The sequence below is a fragment of the Rhinoderma darwinii genome, chromosome 8 (genome assembly GCF_050947455.1).
Source record: "Rhinoderma darwinii isolate aRhiDar2 chromosome 8, aRhiDar2.hap1, whole genome shotgun sequence".
In the NCBI taxonomy this organism is placed as follows: domain Eukaryota; kingdom Metazoa; phylum Chordata; class Amphibia; order Anura; family Rhinodermatidae; genus Rhinoderma; species Rhinoderma darwinii.
In genome coordinates this window covers 71354328-71381645 of record NC_134694.1, presented here as the reverse complement: position 1 = coordinate 71381645, position 27318 = coordinate 71354328, and the positions used below count along the sequence as shown (strand labels likewise).

General features: G+C 40.9%; 1 protein-coding gene across 3 annotated transcripts in view; it reads left to right on the top strand.

Moving 5' to 3' along the window:
• LOC142659520 (ubiquitin carboxyl-terminal hydrolase 12-like) overlaps nt 1-25851 on the top strand; it is a 90348-nt gene extending 64497 nt beyond the window's left edge. For 2 of the 3 annotated variants that reach the window (XM_075835728.1, XM_075835729.1), the window contains 5 exons: nt 2964-3040; nt 8636-8719; nt 16356-16553; nt 22046-22124; nt 24626-25851. In XM_075835728.1, the coding sequence (XP_075691843.1) occupies nt 2964-3040; nt 8636-8719; nt 16356-16553; nt 22046-22124; nt 24626-24727 (540 nt within the window). In that variant the 3' untranslated portion in view covers nt 24728-25851. Of the gene's footprint in view, nt 1-2963; nt 3041-8635; nt 8720-16355; nt 16554-18895; nt 19431-22045; nt 22125-24625 lie in introns of those variants that run through there. The other variant, XM_075835731.1, reaches the window with a different exon arrangement.
• Nucleotides 25852-27318: the final 1467 nt, after the last annotated feature.

Genomic DNA, 27318 nt, shown 5'->3' with positions numbered 1-27318 from the left:
AGGCCGGTGCTTCAGTCCATTACCGCACTAGGGCAACATGTGGGATATTTCCAAAAACTGCAGAATCTGGGCAATAAATATTGAGTTGCGTTTTTCTGGTAAAACCTTCTGTATTACAGAAAAAAACGTAATTAAAAAAATAAATGTAATTAGTACATTTCACCTCTACTATGCTTTAATTCTTGTGAAACGCCTAAAGGGTTAAGAAACTTTCTAAATGCTGTTTTGAATACATGGAGTGGTACAGTTTTTAAAAATTGGCCGCAGCAGGAAAGGGTTAAAGGGGTCATTCGCCTTTCAAATAATAAAAAAAATATATAATTTGTAATCCTAATAATCTTACCCGACTAATCATCCTGAGTCTTGTTCAATGTTGTTTTTATGTTAGAATCTCTGTATTTCGCGGTGCCTATACGCTCCGTTACTTTCAGCAGTCGTCTCTTGCTTTTGGGTGGTCCCTCCACACAGCGCTTTCCCTGAAAACGACAAATTCCATAATTCCTTGTGGTCTCTCTCTTGCTGACTAACCTACCTCCCCGTCGTTTGCTTACGCTCCATTTCATTCTTGGTGCGTTTTTTTGTTTTTTTACTGAGCAGTAAAAGTCGTGACATGAGTACATGTCGCTTGTTCAGTGACGAATCATTCAATTGGGATCATGGAAAAGCGTTGTATGATCAAAATATAATTAGTCACTGATCAGGCCGGAGGACAGCGGAGGCAGTCACGTTATCGGGTGACAGCAGACTTTAAATGAGTAAATGAAGCAACTTTGGATGTGCATGTCAGTGGCAGATAATTTCTAGAAAGTGAATAACCCCTTTTACAGCTGCGTTACAATTTAGTACAGAACTGAACCTCCAGGAAGTCACTTGCTTTACTTATATGATCAGCTGTGACAGTCACTCTTGATTACCCGGCAGAAGTATGGAGGAGTAAATTACATTTTATTACTGGTTCATGGAGGTCAGTGGAACTTGTAGTTACCGTCTGTTCCAAATTGCAATATTAGTCATACGCCTTCTATAAACCAAATGCTGTGGATTTACAGCTTGAGTCAAAGTGTACCGTTACAATTTTGTGGCGCTTGTGTATACTTTTGTTCTGTCACTTATTAGTTCAGTACATTATCGTTTCAATACCTAAACATTGCGTCTCATATGAAAAATCATTTCACCATCTTTTATTAGAGATCTTTCTTGGCTGCAATTGTCTACTAATTTTCCTCTAGCAAGTATCTGCTCTCTAAGGCCTCATTTAGACGACAGGGTCCGAGTGTCAGCCGATAAAATCGGCCGTTTTATCCCGGCCGGTTTGCATCCGTTCCGGGCCGTGTTGCCGATTTTTGCATCCGTTTTTTTCCCTGTCCGTTTTAAAATTGGATAAATTTCATTTGTAAATTTTTGCCACACTTTGCTCTGTAGGTACTGGCACACAGCCCCCTGTAGGGAGTGGCACACAGCCCCCTGTTGGTAGTGGCACACAGCACACCCCCCCCCCACCTTTCTGTAGATAGCGCCACCGTTCCTGAAGTCCCTGACTTCAATGTCCATATATGAAGACAGTGAAGTCAGGGACTTCTTCTGGAGCGAAGACACCGGCCACAGGGTCGGGGATTCCGCTTCAGAAGTGCCTGACGTCACTGTGTCCATATATGGACAGTGAAGCCAGGGACTTCTCCTGGAGGGGAATGCCCGGCACTATGGCGTTATTTCAGGGGGGACCCCCCTGATTCTAACAATTTAAGTGCCGCGGTCACTATTGACCATGGCATTTAAGGTGTTAAGCGGGTGGAATCAAAGTGAACTTTGATTCCGCCCGCTGGAGTGAGGTGTCGGCTGTGTAATACAGCCGTCACCTGCCGAGTGTGGAGAGCGCTCTATACTTTCCCTTGGCGACAATTCAATAATAGTATGTCGTATGTCGCCAAAGCGTTAAGGCTGTATGGAAATAGAAGGGGATTTCTGCAATTGGGGGTCTCTCTCTATTAGACATAGTGGAGAGCTACTACGAACAGGAGGTATGTGAGAAATAGAAGGGGTTTGTTGAGTTAAATCTATTCTGGAATTTTATCAGTTTTTGGAAAAGCCAGTAATTCTGCTATTAGTCTGTCATCCAGTTGTCATTTCGCTTTACTTGGCTCCTGAATAGAACATTTGCCAAGTTATTCCGTGAGCCTGAAGAAGAATGTAACCTGAAATAAGACATAAGCTTGAAAAAAGTCATAAGTCCATCTAGTTCATCCTATACTCATATACTCCTGTGTTATTTCATACCTACTCCATATGTCATTCCGGAATCTGGGAAAGCTGAATGACAAACCGTGTTGAAAACTGCAATAGTGACCATATTGCTTGTGGTAAATTAAATGAAATAGGATTGGCGATCATCAGCTGATCGCTGAGGGTCCAGCTTCTCTGAAGATGCGGCCAGCCATACATTTCCCCTGCAGTGGCTGCTACAGGAAAAATGTAGTATTACATGATGGTCATTAAAATTAATTGGTGTCCATGTAATACGTGATACTTAGCAGCTCTCTGCTCTGGCTCATAAAGGGGGGTGGGGGGTAGAGTTGTCTATATGTCCTAATAGAGCTTATGCAAGGGGGTTGATTTTAGATAAACAACCCATTTAACAAAAAAGTAAGTAGCTGCTTAGACATGCAAAAAATAATAATTAATTTAATTATTTTTTTAGCAAGAAATGCATTTCATGTTTTCTTTTTATGCTCTCGTATTTGATAAAGCTGACCTGATTTTGAGGTACTCTTGTAGACCGTGTATTTTTCGTAGACACTGTTATGTAAGCCTCTATGCAAACTAAATGTAATGATATATGTAGAGCAATGCGGCTCTGTGGTTAACCTTATTTTAACAGCCGCATAAATTGTTTTTTAGAAGTGTAAATGCCATTAACCTTCCATTTCTCTACAATTACGTTGTTTTATTTGTATGTTTTTTTCAAGGTTAGTAGCAAAGATGAAGATTTCTTGGATCTCTCAGTGGATGTGGAACAAAATACTTCCATTACACACTGCTTAAGGTGAGTGCCACGAGCCATAAAAAAAACATTTCTAACATCTTTAGGTTTTGTGTTTTTTTTATTTACTTTTTTTGCATGCAATAAGTAAAGGTTTTAGTTTTACCTGTAAAATGTAAATTTTGGATAAGTTAGATGTTTACGATAAGGAAAGGTTTCGTTTTGCACTTTAAAATTTTAAGTACTTGGGCTTTTTTTAGCTTGCAGGTAGTAGTTCTGAGCACACAAGACTAAGATAGGTGCAAGAATAGGGTCCCAACCCAATCGTATAATAAAGAAGTATTCGACACACAAGTTAGTTTCTTCAAGATTTTTCAATTTTATTTCATCAAAAATTGATGCCAGAGACTTAGTGCGTGCGACGTTTCGGTCGTAACTTAGACCTTCATCAGGCACTATGTCCTTCTGGTATATCCAGTTATTGGCGCTAAGTTTTCAATGGCGGCTGACTGCTGCATATGGCGCCATATGCAGCGGTCAGCCGCCATTGATAACTTAGCGGCAAGACTTTTCAAGAAACTTTTAACTTGTGTGCCGAATACTTATTTTTTAGCTTGCATTAGTTTTTTTTCTTTGCAATCTTGAACTTTTCATGTTCCAGTCACTCATTTCAGTTGTGCATGCCGCCGAACGTTGCCCTGCTGTGTGATTATGGTCTCATCACAACAAACTAATTTTTGATTTTGGAAAAAACCCATTTAATGTATATTGTAAAGTGGCATGTTTATATTTTATATCTAATGGTCCCAACTTGTCTAAAGATTTAAAGGGGGTTTCCAAGTTAAAACTTTTGTGTCCGTGGTTTTAACCTCGGAATGTGATTGCATTTGTAATGCACTTTATCAAAATTGGCCCCGTTTCCCGATGCGGCCATGGAGAACATGACTGGTGACGTCACTCTTTGCCCGCTGCGTTTACCAGCCGTATACCGATGACGTGGTCAAATTGTTAAAAGCTTCTGCCTGGTATATGGCACGTCACTAGTGACGTGCCGTGTATGGGCTGGTCTGTTATACAGCCAGGAACGCACATGCGTGGTCCTTTCTGTTCTCTCGCTTTACATGTGCGTTCCTGGCTGTATTTTCTAAAAGCGGATAAGATCCGACACCATTTATCAGTGCGACGCCGGCCACACATCTATGAATTATTATTTATTTACCGCATTTTTATACCCTCTTATTATGCCCTGATGTACTCCGCACAGATTACATATGCCCCCACATTATAAACTGAAATACCAGCGAAACCCAAAACAGAAAAACTACCAAGCAAAATCTGCGCTCCAAAAGCAAAATGGCGTCCCTCACTTCTGAGCCCTGCAGCGTGCCCAAACAGCAGTTTGTGCCCACATATATGGCATCGCCATACCCGGGAGAACCCGCTTAACGCTTTATGAGGTATTTGTCTTCAGGGGCACAAACTGGGCACGACATATTATGCACTAAAATGGCATATCAGTGGAAAATTGCAATATTCACACCATCCGCTGTGCATTAACCCCTTTGAGTACTATGACTTAATAGCACGTCATGGTGCGGGGGTGATGTATGGAGCGGGCTCACGTGCTGAGCCCGCTCCATACGCTGCGGGTGTCAGCTGTGTATTACAGCTGACACCCGGGACTAACGGACAGGAACAGCGATCGCGCTGTTACAGGAGTCTGTAAAAATAACAATACACTGCAATACATTAGTATTGCAGCATATTGTACCCGCGGATCCAATGATCGCTGGTACAAGTCCCCTAAGGGGACTAATAAAATGTGTAGTGAGAAAGAAAAAAGTTAAAAAAAAAAAACCTTTTCCCATTTTTCTTCAAAAGTAATGTAAAAAAATAAACAGAATTGCTACATTATCGCTACGTCCGTAAAAGGCCGAACTATTACAATATACCATTATTTAACTCGCGCGGTGAACACCGTAAAAAACTGAAATTATTTAAACCGCCAAAATCGCTGTAGTTTTCGTTTTTACCGCACGGTGAAAGCTGTAAAAACGAAAACCCAAAAAAATGGAATCAGATTTTTTTCCTATATTCCTATATTTTCCTATTTTTTTTTTCAGTTTCCCAGTACTTTTTATGGCACTTTAAATGGTATCAATAGAAACTACAATTCCTCCCTCAATAAATAAGCCCTCACAACACTCTACTGACGGAAAAAGAAAAAAGTTATGGCTCTTGGAAGGCGGGGAGTGAAAAACGAAAATAAGAAAGCAAAAAATGGATCAGTCCTGAAAGGGTTAATTCATTTCTAGTGAAAAAAATGTATGACCCCATGTGGGGTATTTCCGTACCCGGGAGAAATAGCTTTACAAAAATTGGTTGTTTATTTCTCCTTTATCCCTTGTGAAAATGAGAAAATTCATCATTTTAGTGGGAAAAAATTGTCATATTAATTTTCTCTGCCTAATTCTAATAAATTTTGCAAAAGACCCGTGGAGTCTAAATGCTAACTATACCCCAAGAAAAATTCCTTGAGGGGTGTTTCCAAAATGGGGTAACTTGGGGGGCTTCCACTATTTTGGTCCCTCCAGGGCGTTGCAAAGGCGGCATGGCACCGAAAAACAATCCAGCAAAATCCGTGCTCCAAATGGCGCTACTTCCCTTCTGAGCGCTGCCATGGGTCCAATCAGCAGTTTATTACCACATATGGGGTATTGCCGTAATAAGGAGAAAATGCTTTACAAATGTTGTGGTTCTTTTTCTTTTATTCCTTGTAAAAATTTAAAATTTCTATTTTTTTTCAGAAAAAAAGTTGATTTTCATTTTCACTGCCTAATTCCACTAAATTCTGCAAAAAACCTGTGTGGTCAAAATGCTAACTATACCCCTAGATAAATTCCTTGAGAGGTGTAGTTTCCAAAATGGGGTCACTTTTGGGGGGTTTCCCCTGTTTTGGTCTCTCCAGGGCATTGCAAACGCGACATGGCACCGAAAACCAATCCAGCAAAATCTGTGCTCCAAAATCCAAATGGCACTCCTTCCCTTCTGAGCCTTGCTGTGGGTCCAAACAGCAGTTTATTACCACATATGGGATATTGCCGTAATCGGGAGACATTGCTTTACATATGTTGGGGTGCATTTTCTTATCTCTAAATTTCTATGTTTTTTCAGAAAAAAGTAGATTTTCATTTTTACAGACTAATTCTGATAAATTTAGTGAAAAACCTGTGCGGTCAAAATGCTAACTATACACCTAGATAAATTCCTTGACGGGTGTAGTTTCCAAAATGGGGTAACTTTTGGGGTGTTTCCACTGTTTTGGCACCACCTGACACGGTGCCTAAAATATATTCTAAAAAAAAAAGAGGCCCAAAATCCACTAGGTGCTCCTTTGCTTCTGAGGCCAGTGCTTCAGTCCTTTATCACACTAGGGCCACATGTGGGATATTTCTAAAAACTGCAGAATCTGGGCAATAAATATTGAGTTGCATTTCTCTGGTAAAACCTTCTGTGTTACAAAAAAAAATGTATTAGAAATGAATTTCGGCAAAAAAAATAAAATTTTGTAAATTTCACCTCTACCTTGCTTTAATTCCTGTGAAACGCCTAAAGGGTTAAAACACTTTGTGAATGCTGATTCGAATACCCTGAGGGGTGCAGTTTTCAAAATGGGCTGACTTCTGGGGATTTTCTAATATATAAGGCCCTCAAAGCCACTTCAGAACTGAACTGGTCCCTGAAAAAATAGCCTTTTGAAATTTTCTTTAAAATATGAGAAATTGCTGCTAAAGTTCTAAGCCTTGTAACGTCCTAGAAAAATAAAATTACGTTCAAAAAACGATGCAGACATAAAGTAGACATATGGGGGATGTTAACTAGTAACTATTTTGTGTGGTATTACTATCTGTTTTACAAGCAGATACGTTTAAATTTAGAAAAATGCTAAATTTTGCAAATTTTTTCTAAATTGTGGTGTTTTTCAGAAATAAATACCAAAATTATCGACAATTTTTTCACTAACGTAGTACAACATGTCACGAGAAAACAATCTCAATCGCTTGGATAGGTAAAAGCATTCCAACGTTATTACCACATAAATTAGCACGTCAGATTTTTAAAAATTGGCTTCGTCCTGAAGGGGTTAAACATGGCCGATATGAGCTCTGAAAAACAAGTGCCGATCAGCAAGATAGCTCATTGATCGGCGTTCGTTTTGCTCCTTTCACAACGAACAATGATTTGGTTATGGAGACGGGCGATCGTTAATCCCCATACATGTCTATTATGTCGGCAGCACATCTACCTGTTAACACAAACGAGCCGATCAGCTGAAGAATGAGCATTTGTGTTCATTGGCTGATTGTTGCCCTGATTACATAGGACAATGATCGGGAACGAATGTTTATATGAACACTTTTTTTTCCGATCATTGGCCAGACTAAAAGGACATTTATGTTCTTTCTCAGCCAGTGTCTTAGCCTCCATCTTGGTGGATAAAAAGCCTGTAACTTCTTTGATCTTCGGACCACTATCAATCATTAGAGGCATACAGAGGTACAGTACGGACCTATACTCTTGTATGGGCGCCGCAATACGGCTCTGTGCAACTCAAGGGTGTGCAAAGCCAAAATGCTGCCGTGTACATGTAATCTTATAGTGGCTATGCTAATTTTAATGAAACCCAAGCATATGTTATGCCTCTTCCAGTTTCAGATTTTGTGCCAATGACTTGTATAACTTGATCATTCGCAATGTGATAATGAGTCTTAGGGCCAGTTCACACTGAGTTTTTTTTACGCGGAAACCGCGTTGGAACCAGCACCAAAAAACATGCAAAACCACATCCCATTGGTTTTAGCTTCTAGACGCTATGGGGGAAAAAAGCAGCATGTTCTTTATTGCCGCGGTTCCACCTCTGACCTCCCATTGAAATCAATGGGAGGCAGAGAAAGTGTTTTTCGCTACGTTTTTTTGGCCGCGGTCCTCAATTTTGTTTTTGTTTTTTTTGGGTTTTTTTAAGCAAAATTGAATTTATTAAGATGTACATATACGATTAAATAACATCATTCATAACATGCAAAAAATAGTATGTATTCTGATTATTTGTCAATAGAATTATGAATCTATACAAACTGTTTTTGATCGTGACAAACAAAGCTTGGGTATCACGGCAATATAGTTAAAGACCTGCAAATAAACTGAGTGTTCATGTGGAATTAATTGGGCCTCATTTCTGAAAATTGTCTAAGAGGAACTGGCCTTGTTGCCTCTAGCAACCAATCAGAGCTCAACATTCAGTGATCCATGCAGTTTAAGAAATGAAAGCTGAGTGCTGATTGGTAGCTATAAACAACAAGGCCAGTTTTTCTCTTAGTGTTTTATATATGATTTTTATTTTATTATTCTAACTTGCGGTAAATTCCTCTAACCGGCACGAGGAACAAAATCTCCAAAAACATGAGATCCCTACTTTTCAATAGCCACTCAATTTAACAGCAAATGTCAAGTATATAACGGCATTCTTATAATGAAAGCTATACAGAGCTTTATTTTATTTTTTTTAATTTGTATTACTGTATTTTCCATTGTCTGTGCAAATGTGTTTACTATAGTGTTAGTAGTAGACTTCATATTGCCGCCTTTGTGTTCCTTCAGGGGGTTCAGCAATACAGAAACACTATGCAGCGAATACAAATATTATTGTGAGCAGTGTCGAAGCAAACAGGAAGGACAGAAGAGGTGAGTGAGGACCTCCTATTAACTCCGAATCCCCAAAAAGGGTTTTTCTAACCAGACAAACCCAGTTCTCAACATGTATCACTGGAAGCAAATGAATTACAATCATGCACACGAACGTATTTTTTTCCTCCCGTAAATACGGGTCCTTGGTCACACGTTTTCGACCCGTATTGCACCAGTATTTACGGACCCGTGCCGGTAAAAACGAGTCCGGTGTCACCCGTATTCCACCCATATTTACGGACACGTTATCGCTGCAAAATTGCACTGCAGTAATCGGCAGCCCCCTTTCTCTATCAGTGCAGGATAACGAGAAGGGGCAGCTCTTTCCGTAGTAAAAATAAAAAAATAAGCAGCCATTTCGCCATTGTTTTTTTCATTTATTATTTCGTTTTTGTACTCAGTTTAGCGAATAGTAAAAATAAAGAGTACAATTTATTCTACGTGTCATTATGATTGCGGTGATGCCAAACATGTATTTTGTGTATGGTGAACTATTTAAAAAAAAAAAGCAATAATGATGATTTTATTTTTCATTCGGAGGGCTTTTAGGAAAACTTATTTAACATGGCTAATAGGCAGATACTTATGGATGCTAGGACCCTGACCTCCAAAGTAAGCATCGGACCCACGTGATGCTCTGTCAAACACCTTCAATTTTGCGGTTACTATTGACCAATTGTTTACCCCCTTCGATGCAGGGGAGACTAGCTTTGTCTCCGATCAGTGCCATGATGCCCAAGGTTGTTAGCAACAGCTTGGGCACCAGGATTGTACAGTCCCTGCCAAAAGTTTTGAGACTGACACAAATTTTGGTTTTCACAATGTTAGCTGCTTCAGTTTTTATAGTGGCAATTTGCATTAACTCTAGCTTGTTAGGAAGAGTGATCAGATGAATTGCAATTCATTGCAAAGTTATTCCTTGTCATGGAAATTAAGCACAAAAACCCAATTTCCTTCATTTCAGCCCTGCCACAACATGACCTGCTAACATAATTTCAGTGATCTTCTCGCTAGCTCAGAAGAGTGTTAATGAGGACAAGGCAGCTGATATTACTGTAATTATAAGAGCAGACTTGTTGCATTAAATGGTGATGGTGCTTGATATCAGTGTCTTCTGTTAACCATGGTTACCTCCAAGGAAAAACATGCAGTCATCACTGCTTTGCATCAAAAGTGCTTTACAGGCAAGGATATTGCTGCTTGTAAGATTGCCCCTAAATCAACCATTTATCGGTTCATCAAGAACTCCAAAGAAAGAGGTTCAATTGCTGGGAAGAAAGCTTCAGGGTGCCCTAGAAAGTCCAGCAAGTGCCAAGACGGTCTCCTAAAGAGGATTCCGCTACGGGATCAGTTCAATACTAGTACAGAGCATGCTCCGGAATGGCAGCAGGCACGTGTCGGTGCGTTTTCACGCGCAGTCATCCAAAGGCTTTTCTAGGCTTTAAAGACAGACTGACATTCTTCGGGAAGTACATGGATTGGACTGCAGATGACACGGGTAAATTTATTTTATCTGATATAACTCCCTTTAGACTGTATGGGACTTCTGGAAGAATGGTTATCCAGAGAAGAAAAGGTAAGCACTACCATGAGTCCTATGTCGTACCAACAGTAAAGCATCCTAAGACCATTCATGTGTGGGGTTGCTCACAATTTTGCCTAAGAACACTTCCATGACTAAAGAATGGTATCTAAACTTCCTCCAAGAGCAATTTTTACCCTTTCACCTATGACAGGCACCCCTGGAGAGACATCCCATTCGATGGACCGGAAGCCTGATGATCTAAAAAAGGACACACCTCTCCAGACACACAGTCAGGTGTCCTGTCCTCCGGATGGGATTGTCCTGTGGATCAAGACGCTCTCCAGGATTGAAGACCCTCCAGCAGGTACTCATCTGTGTTCCTGGAGGTATTCTGAAGGTGTAAGTCTCTGAGGGCGCAACCTAAAGCCTGGGGCTGGTATTCCCCCCCCCCCCCCCTCCTCTTCCCGGTCACCGCTTCCCTCTACGGAGAAAGCTCCCGACGCGGGTGGGGTCTCCTCTGGGGGGCGAAGCTTCTCCTGGGGTCAGGCCTGGCTCCAGTTTACAGAGCGAGCCAGGACTCGTGGCTCAGCATTCGGCCGCTTTTGGCTCATTACAGTGACCACTTCCAGTCATGGCGCGCGTCCCTTCCGGCAGGAATGACCTGTGGACGTCCTAGGAAAGTGTTCCGGTGGCCCAGTTGGGGAGGAGGGGCTACAGCGCGTCATAGCCTGGGAGCCTCCACAGCCAATACTAGGCCTATCTTAGGCCTGAACCAAGATGGCTCCTTTTTCAACCATGCAACCAGTATGGAAGCTCCAGGAGAAGCAGCAGGAAACGCTGAACGACCTGAGCGATCAGACCCAGCAAGATCCTCCAGTCTGGTACTTTAAACGGCATGGGATCTTCCAAGAAGCATGGTAGGAAAAACTTTTTTTTTTTTGTTTGTTAAATTGGTCCTTCCTTGTATATTACATGTTTCCTAGGTCAGAGAGGGTCACAGGAAAAAGTTGGACAAGGCTCGCAACAGGGCTATGAGTTGTAGGAAGCTAGCAGCCTCTTATCAGAAACGTTTATGCCAGTTATATTTAGATAAGATCTTGTCAGAGGAATCCACCAGCCCTGCCGCAAGCATAAAAGGTATGGTGCCAACAGAGGTTAAGAATTTCCTTAGATCCCTAAGAAAGAAGCATGATCTTCCTAGCACCTCGTCTGACAAGACCGGGCATAGGGGTTTCTAATTCTAGTGAGGAGGAGATATTTGAAGAAGAGGGGGAGCTATGCTCCTCTGAGTATTTCTCTGACCGAGATGGAGGGGGGAAAAAAACAACTATTTCCAGCTGAGGATGTGGACCAACTTCTTAAAGCAGTCCGGGCAGCTATGAATAATATTGACCCCAAGGAACCCTGGTCCATCCAGTACATTGTTTGAGGGCCTGGGTCCTTGGAAACAGGACTTTTCCTCTTCACAACAATGTGGCCAGCCTCAGAAGGGAATGGAAGAACCCTGACAAAATTTTGAAAAGAAAATATCCATTTGAGGATGAATTAAGGACTGGGACATTTTTCCCAGACTGTATGCCCCAGTAGCTAAAATATCCAGGAAAAGTGCATTACCTTTTTGAAGATCTGGGTGCCCTCCCCGATCCTATGGATAGAAAGACGGACTATTACTTAAAGAGGACATGGGAAGCTTCTGCAGGGGCCTTTAAACCTGGTATTGCGGCCACATGTGTAGCCAGGTCACTTAAAATCTGGATAGCTTAAAGAGGCTCTGTCACCAGATTTTCAAACCCCTATCCCTGTTGCAGCAGATCGGCGCCGCAATGTAGATAACAGTAACGTTTTTTTTTTTTCAGAAACGAGCATTTTTGGCCAAGTTATGAGCATTTTTAGATTTATGCAAATGAGCCTTTAAGTACAACTGGGCGTGTTTAAAGTTATGTACAAGTGGGTGTGTATTGTGTATGTACATCTGGGCGTTTTTGCGTGTTTTACTAGCTGGGCGTTGTGAATAGAAGTGTATGATGCTGACGAATCAGCATCATCCACTTCTCTTCGTTAACACCCAGCTTCTGGCAGTGCACAGACACACCGCGTGTTCTCGAGAGATCACGCTGTGACGTCACTTCCTGCCCCAGGTCCTGCATCGTGTCGGACGAGCGAGGACACATCAGCACCAGGCGACAGAGGCTACATCGACTTACCTGCAAACGCCGATGCTGCTGCAGAATCAACTGTAGCCTCTGGCGCCTCATACACTTCTATTCACAACGCCCAGCTAGTAAAACAAGTAAACGCCCACGTGTACACACAATACACGCCCACTTGTACATAACTTTAAACAGCCCAGTTGTACTTAAGAAAGGCTCATTTGCATAAATATAAAAATGCTCATAACTTGGCCAAAAATGCTCGTTTTTGAAAAAAAAAAGTTACTGTAATCTACATTTCAGCGCCGATCTGCTGCAATACGAGATAGGGGTTTGAAAATCTGGTGACAGAGCCTCTTTAACTGGAGCTTCATCTACTAGACAAAACCCCTAGTGATTAGATACTGGCTACCCTCCTGGTTTTGTCTAAAGCCGCAGACATTTTAGCTGATGCCTCAGTGGACTCGGTTAGTCTGTCAGCTAGACAGTGGACAGTGTATGGGCAGTCAAATATGGCTTATGGTGGGTGAGGTCCTGTGACATATGGTTCTAGGTATTCCTTGTAAAACTACCTGTACTGATCTTGCAATGGTGTAACTGGTTTGACTATTGGAATAATTATTATTATTGGAATAATTACTATTTACACAGTGTTTGAATATATAGTATTCTTTGATATTTGTAAACATTGACCTGAGCTGCCACCATTTATGCCCTGCCGTATTATATACACTGTCCCTCTGTTGTACTTTATGTACATATTTTTTAAAAACGCCCATAAAAACGTATGTACAACTGTTTTTTGTGTCTTAATAAAGATTTTGTATTTTGTCTACATATTGATGGATATGGTCTTATAATGGCAACTAAGGGAAGTTTTTTTCGGTTCATATATCTAATGTGGGTTCCCATATGCAGTGTTTTTATATTGTTTATATGACCTTTAATAATATTCTTTCTCGGCTTAATGAAAGTCTGTCAGCTAAATCTGCAGAACTATCCAACTGCGCAAGAAGAGCTATATGGCTGAAGACATGAAAGGGAGATGCAGGCTCAAAAGGAAAACGTTGTTCTATCCCTTGTTCAGGAGATTTTTTGTTTGGTCCTTCACTGGATGGTCTCCTGGAAGGGTTTCCTACCAAGAACAAACCAGACTCCTTTCCCCAAGGAAGTTTAATAAAAAAAACAATCCTAAGAGACATGAATTTGGATCCTCTAAATTCCCTAAGAACAGGGGCTTCTTGTTTAGGCCTCAGAACGATCCCAAGAATAAAGGATCACCAACAATGATGCCAGAAGCAGTGGGGTTGGTGGTCGCTTATCCCTGTTCTTCCAAGAATGGGAAAAAATCTCATCAAACCAGTGGGTTCCAGATATTGCAAAGGCGGGATACAAACCAGAATTCATGACCCCCCTCCCCCTTCTCCAGACAGATTCTTCTCAACAATGAGGCAGAAAGATTCTGAGAAACAGCTGGCTCTAGAGTCAGAGGATATTTATCTTATCAGCAAGGGGGTTCTAGTACCAGTACTGAAACCAGAGATAGGGAAGGGCTACTATTCCCCCCTTTTTCTAGTAAAGAAACCGGAAGGCAGATTCAGGGTTATAATAAACCTAAAAAAACTGAACTCCTTCCTAGTTTACAAGAGATTTTGGATGGAGAGTATCTTCTCTACAGTAAATCTTCAGGAATTGTATGATGGCATCAATAGATCTGGAGGATGCTGCATCACTCACCAAAAGTATCTGGGGGTGGCAGCAGTTCTGAACGACTCCCTAATCCACCTCCAATACAGGGCCTTCCCTTTTTGCATCTCTCAGGCTCCAAAAGTCTTTACCAAACTTATAGCAGAAATGACCTCATATATACGAATGAAGGACATTATCATTCCCTACCTAGACGATTCGTTAATAGTGGCAGACACCGCCCAGACTTTGACATTCCATCTACAGTCATATTCAAAAATTAGATGTAGTAGGTATACGTTTTGCTTTTCTTAAATTATAATAGCTCTGCCTGTGTAAACGTTTAAAACAAATTTTATTTAGCAAAATTTATCATTAAAAATTGTGTTGGTCAATATTTTGCCAAAGAACTCCGATACAGGCGTTGGCAGGCGAATCCAAATAGCACGCGGAGTGCAAACATGCAATTAGCACCTGAATATAAGTGCCCGACCTGTAACAAACATCCCGCACATTTAATACTGCCTCGTGTGCTGAAAAATATTTAAAAGGATTTTCCCGCCACCAATATAATAGACACACTTCCCAACGCGTTTCTGCACCACATAGGGGAGCGTCCTCAGGGATATATTTAGTCTATTTGTCTTTATTAGTGAACGGCCGGTCAGCATGTACGATGCAGTTCATTTGAATTTCGGCGCGCATGAGACATCTGATGTCAGTCCCAATGCGCGCCGGCGAAATGCTGAAATCTTATACAGATACAGCCCCACCTCCCCAGCCACAAGCATGGTTGAGCACCACCAATCAGATCGTGAGACGTCAAAACAGACGCCCATCCAACCGGCCGGCCCCCTAGTGACCATCTGACCAATGGGAACAATGCATACAGCATTGCTAGTAACGAGGGGGGAGCCAAAGGTGGCTAAGCACGTCAACCCGACACAGTACCGAACCGAACGCTGTGCCGCAGCGAAGGAGGGACTCAGAAAGCAGCAGCCACATAGACCCCACCAACAAAGCCAATAAATAAGCACATAAACGAGACAACAGCAACAATCGTGCCGACGCACGGTATAGCCGGAAACCCAGACACGCCGAATCCAAATTAAACGGGACATACCAGAGTGGGCAATATAATGGGCACCTACATGACCTAGACGGTATCTCCCCAAGCCACAGCACGGTCGGGCACCAGACATAGTCTGAAAGGTAGTAACATAAAGTGCCCCCCCCCCCCGTCAGATATACATAACTGGACAAAGGAAGCCCATATCAATCCCAATCGGACAGCCGCATCACAATGATGCGATGTGGGGCAAAGTGACAGACGTATCATAAAACAGAGCATGACAAAGAGGGGGGGAATGACAAAAAGGGGACGAGGAATAGAAAGACTAGAGGAATGGAACATAGGAGATTGATTCATTGAGGCCATATGGCTTTACAGTTTGCATCCTAAAAATCCACCGTGCCTCCTTCTGTAGAATAAGTTTGTCCCAGTCACCTCCTCTAGTCGGTGCCCTGACGTATTCCATACCCTGGAACATGACCGAGCGCACACAACCAATTCGTTCTAAGGCTGCTCCGGTTTGTACTTGAGCACAATTTCTTTGTTTTGTTTTCGCAGATACGCTGCGTAAAAACTACACACTGTATCCGAACTGGAACCCGCAGCACATTCCGTCCGAAAAACCGCATCACATTGTGGTTCGGCATTTTGACCGGCATTTCCGCTGCGAAAAGCAGGGGTATAAAAAAAATAAACTGTAATGCACAACCCAGCTGGTGTCATGGTGATTGGTGATGTGTCCCTCTTGCCATCCGGTCCTGCCTCTCTGGATGACTATGCAGCCCACGTGACCGCTATAGCGGTCACATGGGATGAAACGTCACCCCAGGAGGCTGGACTGGAGGAAGAAGCAGGGAGTTCTGGGTAAGTATGAATTGAGTTTTTTTCTGAGTTACGATTTTTGCGGCAGAATAGTTTTTTTGTTTTAATGCGAATTATGTATTTTCTTCTGTACCCAATTTACGGTGATCCAGCCACGGAGCGGCATCGAGACAGCCGCACAGGCAACCTGCAAAATCATGCAGCCATCAATGAGTACACCCTTTGTGGCTTTCACAGCACAGTATATTACTGTATTTGGTACTTGAGATTTAAGTTTGGTTTGTCTTAATTTCTATTTATTGACCTTCCCTCTTGAAAAACACTATTATTGAGTAATCCCATGAAGTGCTTGCTGAGTGTGTTCTAATCTGTTGGCAGGATGCGAGTGAAGAAGTTGCCTATGATACTAGCCCTGCACTTGAAAAGGTTTAAATACATGGACCAGCTGCACCGATATACCAAACTTTCCTACCGCGTGGTATTTCCACTTGAACTGCGGCTCTTCAACACTTCCGGGGATGCCACTAACCCTGACCGAATGTATGACCTCGTAGCGGTGGTTGTTCACTGTGGCAGGTGAGTAGATGTCAGGTTATTTCGGTAACTTCTATGGTGAATGGTATTGTATAACCAAAGCTCAATGGCCTTTATTAAGTCTGTAAGTTTTACCCAAGATGAAAAAGTAGTATTAGATGATCCACAAAATCATTGCTTTATCTCCTCTAATTCTTGTCCATAGAGCAATAATTATAGAAACCGTTGAGCTAGTTCTCATATTATTGGCTCATTGTCAGGTCCACAAGCAAACTATATTTCTGCTTAATGAATTTCTAACTTAGAAATAAAAACATCCCAAATAGGTTAAAAGATTTGTTCAGCATTATAGTGCGTATAGAAAAATACAATATCGACCGATGACTGAGGCTCCACACTGTGCATCAGAGCAGTTTATTCCGGCGCTCACCACCCATGAACGCGCGGGGGGGGGGGGGGAGTGAATTTTAGGAGGCACGGGAAATGTTACCCTTTTTTTCCACCAAGTCTGTTTAACAGAGGTTTTCGCCACAGCTGTATGTCGTCCTCCATCACATTGCGTGTCACATCCCTATGTGTTTAGATGAAAAAGCAGAAGATTGTGTAGACCGGTTTCAACAATTCGAATAAGCAATGTTTTTTTTATTCCATATACTCACAAATTATTAAAATAAAAAATGCGTTTCAAATAAAATGTCTCCATTCGAATACACGTCACACTCTGAGTGCAGAAACCCCCCAGCAATTAGAATAAGGCCACGTTCACACGGCAGTGTTTTAATCAGTATTTTGCATTAGTACTTTGAAACCGAAGTGGGTTAGCTTTTTGGAGCAGTTTTTGGGATGCCGTTTGCGTTAAATCTTGAAAACCGTATGTTGGGTACAGATTTGGGACTGGAGGGCGAATTAGAATTAGAATTTTTTTTCTGGCTCGTTGAGTAATTGCCTCAAATTGGAACTCCTCTAAGACCCCATCAGTGGATGCATGGAAGAAATTAATGACATGGGCAGCGGTGTGTTATAGAATGGAAAGTAATAAAACAAGAATTGCAGGTGATCCGTGGACCTATGGAGAGTTTATTTTGGTTTGTGAACATGAATTAACCCGTTAGTGACCGCCCCGTAGTGTTTCTACGTCGGTCACTAACCGGCCTTATTCCGCCGCATCGGAATATGTAAACAGAGCAGGGAGCTGCAGTTTTAAACGGACAGGCAGTAATACACTGCAATACAGAAGTATTGCAGTGTATTATAAATGCGATCGGATAATCGCATAGTGAAGTCCCCTAGTGGGACTAGTAAAAAAAAGTTTAATAAGTGGATTTTTTTTTAAAAAAACGCACTTTTCTCCCCCTTACAAACTGCTTTATTATTAACAAACAAAATAAAGTTAAAAAGTTACACATATTTAGTATCGCCGCGTCCGTAACGACCCCAACTATAAACTTATTACATCATTTAACCCGCACGGTGAACGTCGTAAAAAATAAAATAAAAAAACAATCAAAAATTGCTGTTTTCTATGAATCCAGCCTTAAAAAAAAAAATGTGATAAAAAGTCGCATTTACTCCAAAATGGTACCGATAAAAACTACAAGTCGTCCCGCAAAAAAAAGCCCTCATACAACTGCATCGGCGAAAAAATAAAAATGTTACGGCTCTTCAAATATGGAGACACAAACAAATTTTGAAAAAAGTGTTTTCACTGTGTAAAAGTAGTAAAACATACAAAAACTATACAAATTTGGTATCGTTGCAATCGCTACAACCCGTTGAATAAAGTTATTGTGTTATTTATACCACACGGTAAACGGCGTAAATTTAGGACGCAGAAAAGTGTGACGAAATTGCTGTTTTTTTCCTATTCCCCACCAAAAAAAAGTTAATAACAGTTAATCAATACATTCTATGTACCCCAAAACGGTGTTATTAAAAACTACAACTTGTCCCGCAAAAAACAAGACTTTATACAGCTATGTCGACGCAAAAATGAAAAGGCTATAGCTCTTTGAATGAGACGATGGAAAAAACGTAAAAAATGGCTTGGTCATTAAGGTCTAAATTAGGCCGGTCATTAAGGGGTTAAGTAGTAGTGATTGGTTTGTGTTTTGTTTTTTCCTCCTCCAGGTGGTATGGGAGTTAATATAATGTCATAGATATGTGTAATATGCATATAGGCATGTAATCTATGCTATTGACATGATGTTGGCGTCATGTAATACGTGCTCCCCCCCCCCCCTCCTCCCCTCTGTTTTGGACTCGCTAGAAACTGTTGACTGCTATGAAATTGTAGGGGTTTTTTTGGGGTGGGTTTTTTTTGTATATAAAAAAAAAATGCCTGTACAGTTTACAGAAATAACATTGGGGTTAATATCCCATTTCAGAAAAGCAAAGCAATGTTCCTCGAAATAGAAAGTGATAAAGAAATGTCTCTCAAAGATAGACACTTTTGGAGGAAGAAGAGGAATCCAGAAAAAGGGAGAATAGTGAGCAAAAAGGAAGAATATAGTAAAGAAATAAAGTTCTGCTGCAATTCCTCCAGGATACGAGGGCGTCTTGGAGTCAACAGTGTCTTCTAGAACTAACAAGCAGCCAAGAGGGCAATTTGCATTATGCTCTCTGAAACCCTCCATTGATTTCGCCTGCAGGCTCCTGACTGTACCCCCCTATTTTTGGATGCTTCTTTTTTTGATAGGAAGCCAGTAATCTGGTTCCTCTATGAACAACTCAGTAATGCAGTATTCCCAGAATTTATTGTGCTAAATCTAAACATACGAAGACTGTAAAGAGTTTTAGTCTATGGACACCTTTTGGGGGCCATTTTTGTGTTTGTTTTTTTAAGAACATAAATAAAAAAAACAAAAGAAAAACACGTTTACACTTGTAAGTGTATCTGTCACCCGTTTTTCAGTGTAATCCGTATTAGTTTATGATCTATTCCCTGTTGGACATTGAAGTAAATTATCTTCTTTTTTTATAGTGTCTTTTCGTGCTATTTTTTAAGTAACTTTAAAATGAATGAGACTTAAGGGTAATCTTGTGTCTGAGTCTAAAGGCTTGGCTATGTTAGCTGCTAAGTCTTGTATTCCTATCTATAAAATGGCTCCTATGTACCTTTTTCTATGAACACACTGCTGTTCTGATGGTTTCAGTGTGTGCCAATAAAACTTTTTTAAGGGTATGTTCATACACAGAGTTTTCAGGTGTAATTCGGGCGCGTAAACACCTTGAAATACGCCTGAAAAAGTGGTAGCTGAACGGCTACAAACATCTGCCCATTGAAATCAATGGGAAACAGCGTTCTGTTCAGACGGGGCATGTTTTTACGCCGCAGGTTTAAAAAAAGGCGCGTAAAAAGTAGCATGTCACTTCTTGAGCCATTTTTGGAGCGGTTTTTCATAGTGTCAATAGAGTCCGCTCCAAAAATATCTAGAAAAAATTGACTCAAACATTTTCAGCTTCAAAAACGGCTGATAATGAGCTCCGTAATTTTCAGTGGTCTCTGATTTTGCGTGTGAACATACTAGGGATGCACGATGCATCGAAACATCGATACTGTTTCGATACTCTGCATCCCCAAACGGTTCGATACCGCTATTTCCTGTATTTCGATACTTAGCTGCGCAGCCGCACAGCTCAGTATAGTAACACATGAATGTATGAGAGCGGGGCTGCGGCTGTGTAATAGTCATTGCCGTGCTCCTGAGTCCTGATAACAAGTGTGCGCGCGGTCAAGATGATGCGATGCGGCCGGCGCTGCACTAATGAGCGGCGGCACTTAAGACAGAACATGGAAGGCGCACTACAAAACACCCCCATGTTCTGTCTTCAGTGCCTCATTAGTGCAGCGCCGGTTGCATCTCCTCATGCTGACAGCGCGCGCACTTCATGTCAGGAGCGGGGCCATGGCTGTATTACACAACCGCAGCCCCGCTCTATAACGGCGGAGATCAGAGAAATCTCTCATCTCCACCGCTATTCCCCTGAAAGCTGCGATCAAAGTGGACTGCAGCATTCAGGGAAAATGAGAAGGGGGGATGCCCCTGGATCGCGTGTCAGGGAATTCCTGTGACGCGATCGAGGGCCATACCATATATGGCCAGACAGCCCAGGGTCTATTGACGGACCCCAGGGCTGTCTTACCTTATTTCTTGTTGTTAGGGCAACAACTGCCTGTGTACTATGAGTACACAGGCTAATGTACTGGCATATATCGGATATATGTCAGTACATTAAAGTTTAAAAATAAAGTAAAAACAAAGTAATGTTAAATTTAAAAAAAATACACATTCACCTTTTTTACAATAAACATTAAAATAAGTCTCAATACATAAAATATACACATTCAGTAATGGCGCGCACAACAATTTTTTTGCGTCATTTATGATGTGTGCGCTGTAATAAAATGCTGCTTTCTTTCACTTATTAATGTGAGGCGCGAGGTGCGATGAATTTAACCCCCATGTGCCTCACATTAATAGTAATTAACCCCATCATAACTGAGAAACATGATGGGATTAATTACTATTAATGTGAGGCACATTCAAAATTCATCATCACACCTCGCGCCTCACATCAGAAAACGGAAGAACTTTTTTTTTTTTTTATTACTGTTGGCAAAGTATCGAAATTGGTATCGAAATCGCAATACTAAACGAAGTATCGGTATCGAAGTCCAAATTCTGGTATCGTGACATCCCTAGAACATACCCCCAGAGGGCTGGACAAGGGAGAAACCTCTAATAAATATTCATAAACAGTCATTATGTCAACATACATACATTTAAAATTCAGGACCGCTGCAGCGTAAGTTACTGGAAGAAAATCAGTCACAGAGCACAATATATTTATCACACGTGTCTGTAATGTTTACTCCAGAGCAAACCGACTAAGGCCCCATGCACATGGCCGTAAAAAAATCTCTGTAAATGGGGACCATAATACATTCCGCAATTACGGGCTCATTCAGTTCTATTGGCCGCGGACACCTTTCCGTATCGCTACGGATAGGTGTCCACGCTGTAGAACTATGCCGGGAATTATGGAGCATGTCCTATTTTTCGTATTTTATGGCCCGCCGCATGCCGTGCCCGCAATCGCGGCCCGGGATTACGAGCACGGTCGTGTGCATGAAGCCTAAGAGCGTCACAAAATGCTGTTGGTCAGACAGTCAGGATTAAATGTTCGTGCATGGCATTACGCCTCCTGTAATGTTGGAATTTTTTTTAATGTCTAAATGGGGTGTTCTTGAAATGTATGTTTGTTGTAAAATGAAAAGTTGTGATTTTCCAATATACTTTATTATTTCCTCAAAATTTGTTATTGCTGCCACTCATTAAGAACCGTCATTGTAAATAATATAGGTTCCTATTGAATGACGGCAAGAAGAGATCTTAAAAGTGTGAGGAATTGATACAGAAAATATACTGGAAATAACTTTTCATTAATGACCTGTATTTGCTGAAACTCTAATACCACTTTAATGTGCAGTGCTAAAACCTAGTGAATAACTTCTCAAAATTTCCATTGTACAGTGGCCCAAACCGTGGACACTACATCACCATTGTAAAGAGTCATGGATTCTGGCTGCTGTTTGATGATGACATTGTAGAGGTTGGTTGATTTATGTTTTGGCTTCCCATTTTGTTTTTTTTTAGCAGAGGTTTTCCTATCTCATAAAGTGACTTTCTGATTAGTGGGGGTCCAACTGGCAGGTCCCCCACCAATCCAGAGAATGAAGACGTTGTAGAGCTGATTTAGTGCTACGTCGCTTTCACTGCTTTTCTCTTCACATCGGCTCTCCGTGCCACCCGTTATGCAGGGAAAAGTGTAATCCTACTTCACTCCCATACAGTGTACATACTGTACATTGCAAGCTTTATCTTATTATTACCACACATATTAACTATAAACAAATCAAGACAAACCAGCGATATACAGTGTTCACTATGTGGTATAAAGATGATCTGTCACTAGTTTATTAATTCCCTATCTCCTAACTAATCTCCTAGGCGCTATGATGCTGATAACTACAGTGTAATTTTATTTTCAAAAACTTTATTATTTTAAAGTTATGTGCATTTTCTGCTAATTTGGCTACACTTGCCAAATAGAAGGTGGACTCTTTCTTTTCACTCTGGGCGGTGTAATGTTTTCTGTATGACGCTGTCCAGTCAGCATAAAGCTTCTCCCCTTTCCCAGCCCAGCAACACTGTGTGGGCAACCAAGGACAACATCTGCTTGGAGTTTGTATGTTCTCCCCGTGTTTGCCTGGGATTCCTCCCACAAATTGTGAGGCCCCAATGGGGACCGTATGTAAGGACCTCTGTGGAATATGTTGGCGCTATATAAGTAACACAAATATATAGTATTCCATTCCTGACTGTGATTTCAACTGGTAATCCCTCCAGTTGTTTGACAGCGATTCTGGTGCTATATGCCACTAGAACCACTGTTCTAGGTGGCCCACAGCCGGAGATATGGCTATTTGAAGTGATCCCCCTTTCCTCCAGCCTCCGTCTCCCACACTGTGTGAAGCAGCTTCATGCTGATAGGACGGCGTCAGAGGCTGTGAGGTCGCTCCACCTCAGGAGAATCACAAGACACCCTCTTGTCTAATAAAGGCTCATTTACATATTTAGAAAAAAGCTAATCTTTTAAATAGACTTTTTTTGGACACCATTTTCACTCGCATTATCAGTGTGACAGCGCCTATTAGATTAGCTAGTAATGCTCGATCTCCTAAACTAGTGACAGATCCCCTTTTAACTTTTCTTTTCTGCGGGTTGTTGCCATTACGGTGATACCAAATTTGTATCGTTTTTATTTTGCTGCTTTTGCAGAATAACCGTTTTAAAACCGTTCCAAGAGCCATAACTTATTTTTCCGTCTATGTAGCTTCATGATGGTTGAGACGAGTTGTAGTTTATATTGGTACCTTAGGCGCTCACAAGTGGTGGTAATGTCACAATTTTACTGTGAATCGCCAGTTAGTTTCAGTGTGGTTGATCTCTTGGTGATCACTTTGGTAGCTATATACTAGTATATACTATTTAGACTACCCACATCAAGTCATGGAAAAGAAAAAAAAATCGAAGTTAGTCCCCATTCACATCACTTTTATGGCCTTCGTTTCACGTATACACAGGGAAAATCTCCAAACATTTTTTTCATATTTTTTAACCCCTTTTCATCATCCGCCATACGGATGTAATCTTTATCTGGACTGATATCACACAACAGAAGCAATTGAAAAGTAAAGATAAAAGATCTTGCCACTGTGTATTTAATTAGTTAAAAGTCCAGATAAAGACGGCTACTGCAGTATATCTACAGCTCGCCGCGCCAAAAAAAGCCTTCATGCCGCTCCATTGATATGGAAAAAAAGTTATGGCTCTCAAAATATGGTGACAAAACTCCAATTTTGTTTTTAACAATCCGTTTTTTCTTTGTAAAAGTGGTAAAACACAGACTGGATGAATTTGGTATCACCGTAATTGTATTGACCCGCAGAATAAAGCGAACATGGCGTTTTTACACACGGTGAACGCCCTAAAAATGAACCCCCAAAGATTGAGGAATCATATATTTTTCCCTATTCCACCCCACAAAGAAATTTTTCCGTTTCCCAGTACATTATATGGTACAACAAATGGTGCATGAAAAATCTAAATCTTGCTCCGCAAAAAACAAGCCCTCTTACAGTTATATCAGCGGAAAAATAAAAGTTATGGCGTTTGGAAGGTGGGGAGGAAAAAACAAAAGTGAATATCTGAAAATTAGCTGCAGTGGGAAGGGGTTAAATGATACTGTGATTAATGTCTATTATGGTATCCGTTTACTGTTTACATCATGAGCTTTTCATGGAGCCCTATGGACATGTTTCGTGTGTACGTCTGGAATGTTCCTGGCATACGCGCTTGAACGTACATCAGACGTGATGGGTACAGGGCCATAACGCAAAACGGATTTTTTTTTTTATTTTTTACTTTTATGCTCATTTTAGGGTTAATGCAAGGATTAATAAAAACTATTCATAGAAGTTTTAATTGTATATATTCTTATATAAACTATTTTTAATATCTTTTTTTTTTTCTCCCCTGTTATGACCACAGAAAATTGACGCCCAAGCCATTGAAGAGTTCTACGGATTAACATCAGACATTTCCAAAAACTCAGAGTCTGGATATATCCTGTTCTACCAATCAAGAGACTGAATTCCATGATTGGGTTAAATTTAATTCCCATTTGTGAAAAAGGGTGAATTGTTGGACAGTGAATGAGGGATCAAAGTCCTATCTTGAGTATAGGGGAGATGCTCATTACTGCTGCCGCAAATATCTGCTTTCAGTTCCTGGACGGTCTATTTCACTTTCCGCTCTTATTGCGATCAGCCGTAAGAAGCAGATCTTCTTCTCCAATAACTCGCTTCAGTCCGTTTCCTCGTAACCAGGTGCAGGATTTTCCATCACTTAAAGTCTAAAGCTTCCAAAGTTTTTGTAGGCTAAAAAAAAAAAAAAAAATTATGTTTGGCACCGTTGTATACTCAAGAGACCCTTGGAAGAATTCTGTCCAGGATTGAGTGTAATGAGTCTCCAAGACCCAAGCTAAGAAGATAGCACTTTGTAAGACAGAGGACAGGTGTGGTTTGGTGCTCAGTTTATTTTGAATCAAAGATTTTTGCATTATGAGAGATGTGATGTTCAAAACAAGGATCATTGTTTCATATGACGTATAAACGTGACTGTACCGGCGCCATTTTTGGTGATTCCTACCTTCCGTTTTTTTTGCTTTAACACTCCTTGTAGTGAGTGTTAAGAGGCTGCTGTTCTGCACACTAAATAATGGGATCACATGTTATTTTCTTTTTGTTATTTAATTTTTCTTTCAATATATTTTGGAATTTTAGCACCTTTTTAATGGTTCAAGTTGTCCTCTGAAAATACTACTGCAGAGATAAACAAAGACTGACAGGAGTGCAAAACTGTTTGAGGGTTTCTGCCTGCAATAATGAACGCCTTTCAGGATCCAGTGATATGGGTGTTAAGGTGCGATTATCATGGCGGTTTGTCAGGGAAATGTATCCGGTATTGAGTCAGCTGGACCGGTCACTCGGTCCTGAAAAATGTTTACTGCTGGATTTCAGAGTCTTTGCTCTCTAGGCTTTAATGAAGGTTAATAGTGTAAAATCTGATAAATAAAGCAACCCATTTATCCTTACTTGGAGCAGGGTTTAACCATTGGGCCAGTTTACCGTGTCTTTGCTATGCCTGTTAACTGTTGCTACACAATGAGAAATCCTACTAAGAACAGAAGGTTCACAATAATTTTGTTTTTCTTTGCAATACACATTCTGCAGTAAATTGCACATTAACACTTTTAAAAGTTTTGGCCAAATTTTTGAAGTCTTTCCGATGTACAGAACTGCCTTCTCAAAACGTAATTTTGGCTAAACCTCTGTTTAAATAAAATCATTTTTTATTTAAAAAAAAAAAAATGCACTAAACCACGTATCGAGCAAATGTAGGTTAACAATCAGAACTTGAATTGTACTTTTAGGAACAAATTTAAGGAGAACATTCCAAAAACACCAAATAAAATGATTCCTCATAGTTGTGTATACAATTAATTGACACAGGATCATTTGTATGTAAAAATAAACTAAATATAAAAACAATAGACAAGCTGCTTACTTTGAATTAGTTTGAAAGGCCTGTGAGCCCTAGAAAACCAGAGACCTTGTATGTATGACCATAGTGGCATTCGTTTCACTGGAATAACCTTCGTGGGCAGGACGTAACAATCTAGAATACAGTATGGTGCGATCTTGTCTCAAAGGCGGCCAAAACATTAGTAGCCTATTACGTGCTGCCACTAAACTATATAAGGCCCCCTGCGCACAACCGTAATTACGGACCCATTCATTTCTATGGGCTACGGACACCTTTCCATATTTTTACAGATGGATGTCCGTTCCGTAAAAAAAATGATCTGTAAAATATAGAACATGTCCGTAATTACGGCATGGATTTCCCATAGAAGTCTATGGGCGCTTCTATAATTCCGGACGGCTACGGATGTGCACCCGTAGCCTTCCGTAATTACGGAACCGTTGCTAGGCGATGCCAGAATGCATCATTTGTGGTTTTCTTTTTGTAGATCAGTAAATACAGATGAACTACGGACTGTATTTACGGACACCGTTCCATATATGTGGATGATTTACGGATGACTATACGTGACTACGGATCCGTATTTATAGACAGTATTTACGGATGGATGAAATCTACGGTCGTGTGCATGGGCCTAAATGGTATTTTCTACTGTGTACCAACACAAATGTTTGTTTTATAATAAATCTGATCTTGATTCCGGTTTACACAGACCCCCACATAAGGCTCTATATGTCGCTCATAGACCGCCATTGTAAGAAAACGCAGGCTGTGCTTTTCTATTCAGCAAAACAAAAGGTATACCAGCCTGGCAGATGCCATAGGGACACTCTTTTGGCATCTATCCGGCCCATAGGAGTCCACGAAGACGTTCAGTGTATACACTAAACGTAAATCTGCAAATGCAGTGTGAATAGACCCTAGAATACACAAAGTGTAAATTTGTTGTTTTTTTTTCTTCTCATTAGGAAGTTAGAAATTATAGTGAGAGCCACAGGCACTTATTTATGTTGCAATGACCTTAATGATTGTCACATCACTAATGCCCTGTTCACTTCATGTTTTCTTACCCACATTTGACGCTCCCAATATGAGTGGTATTCGTTAAACGTATACGCTGTGAATTGCGGTCCTAA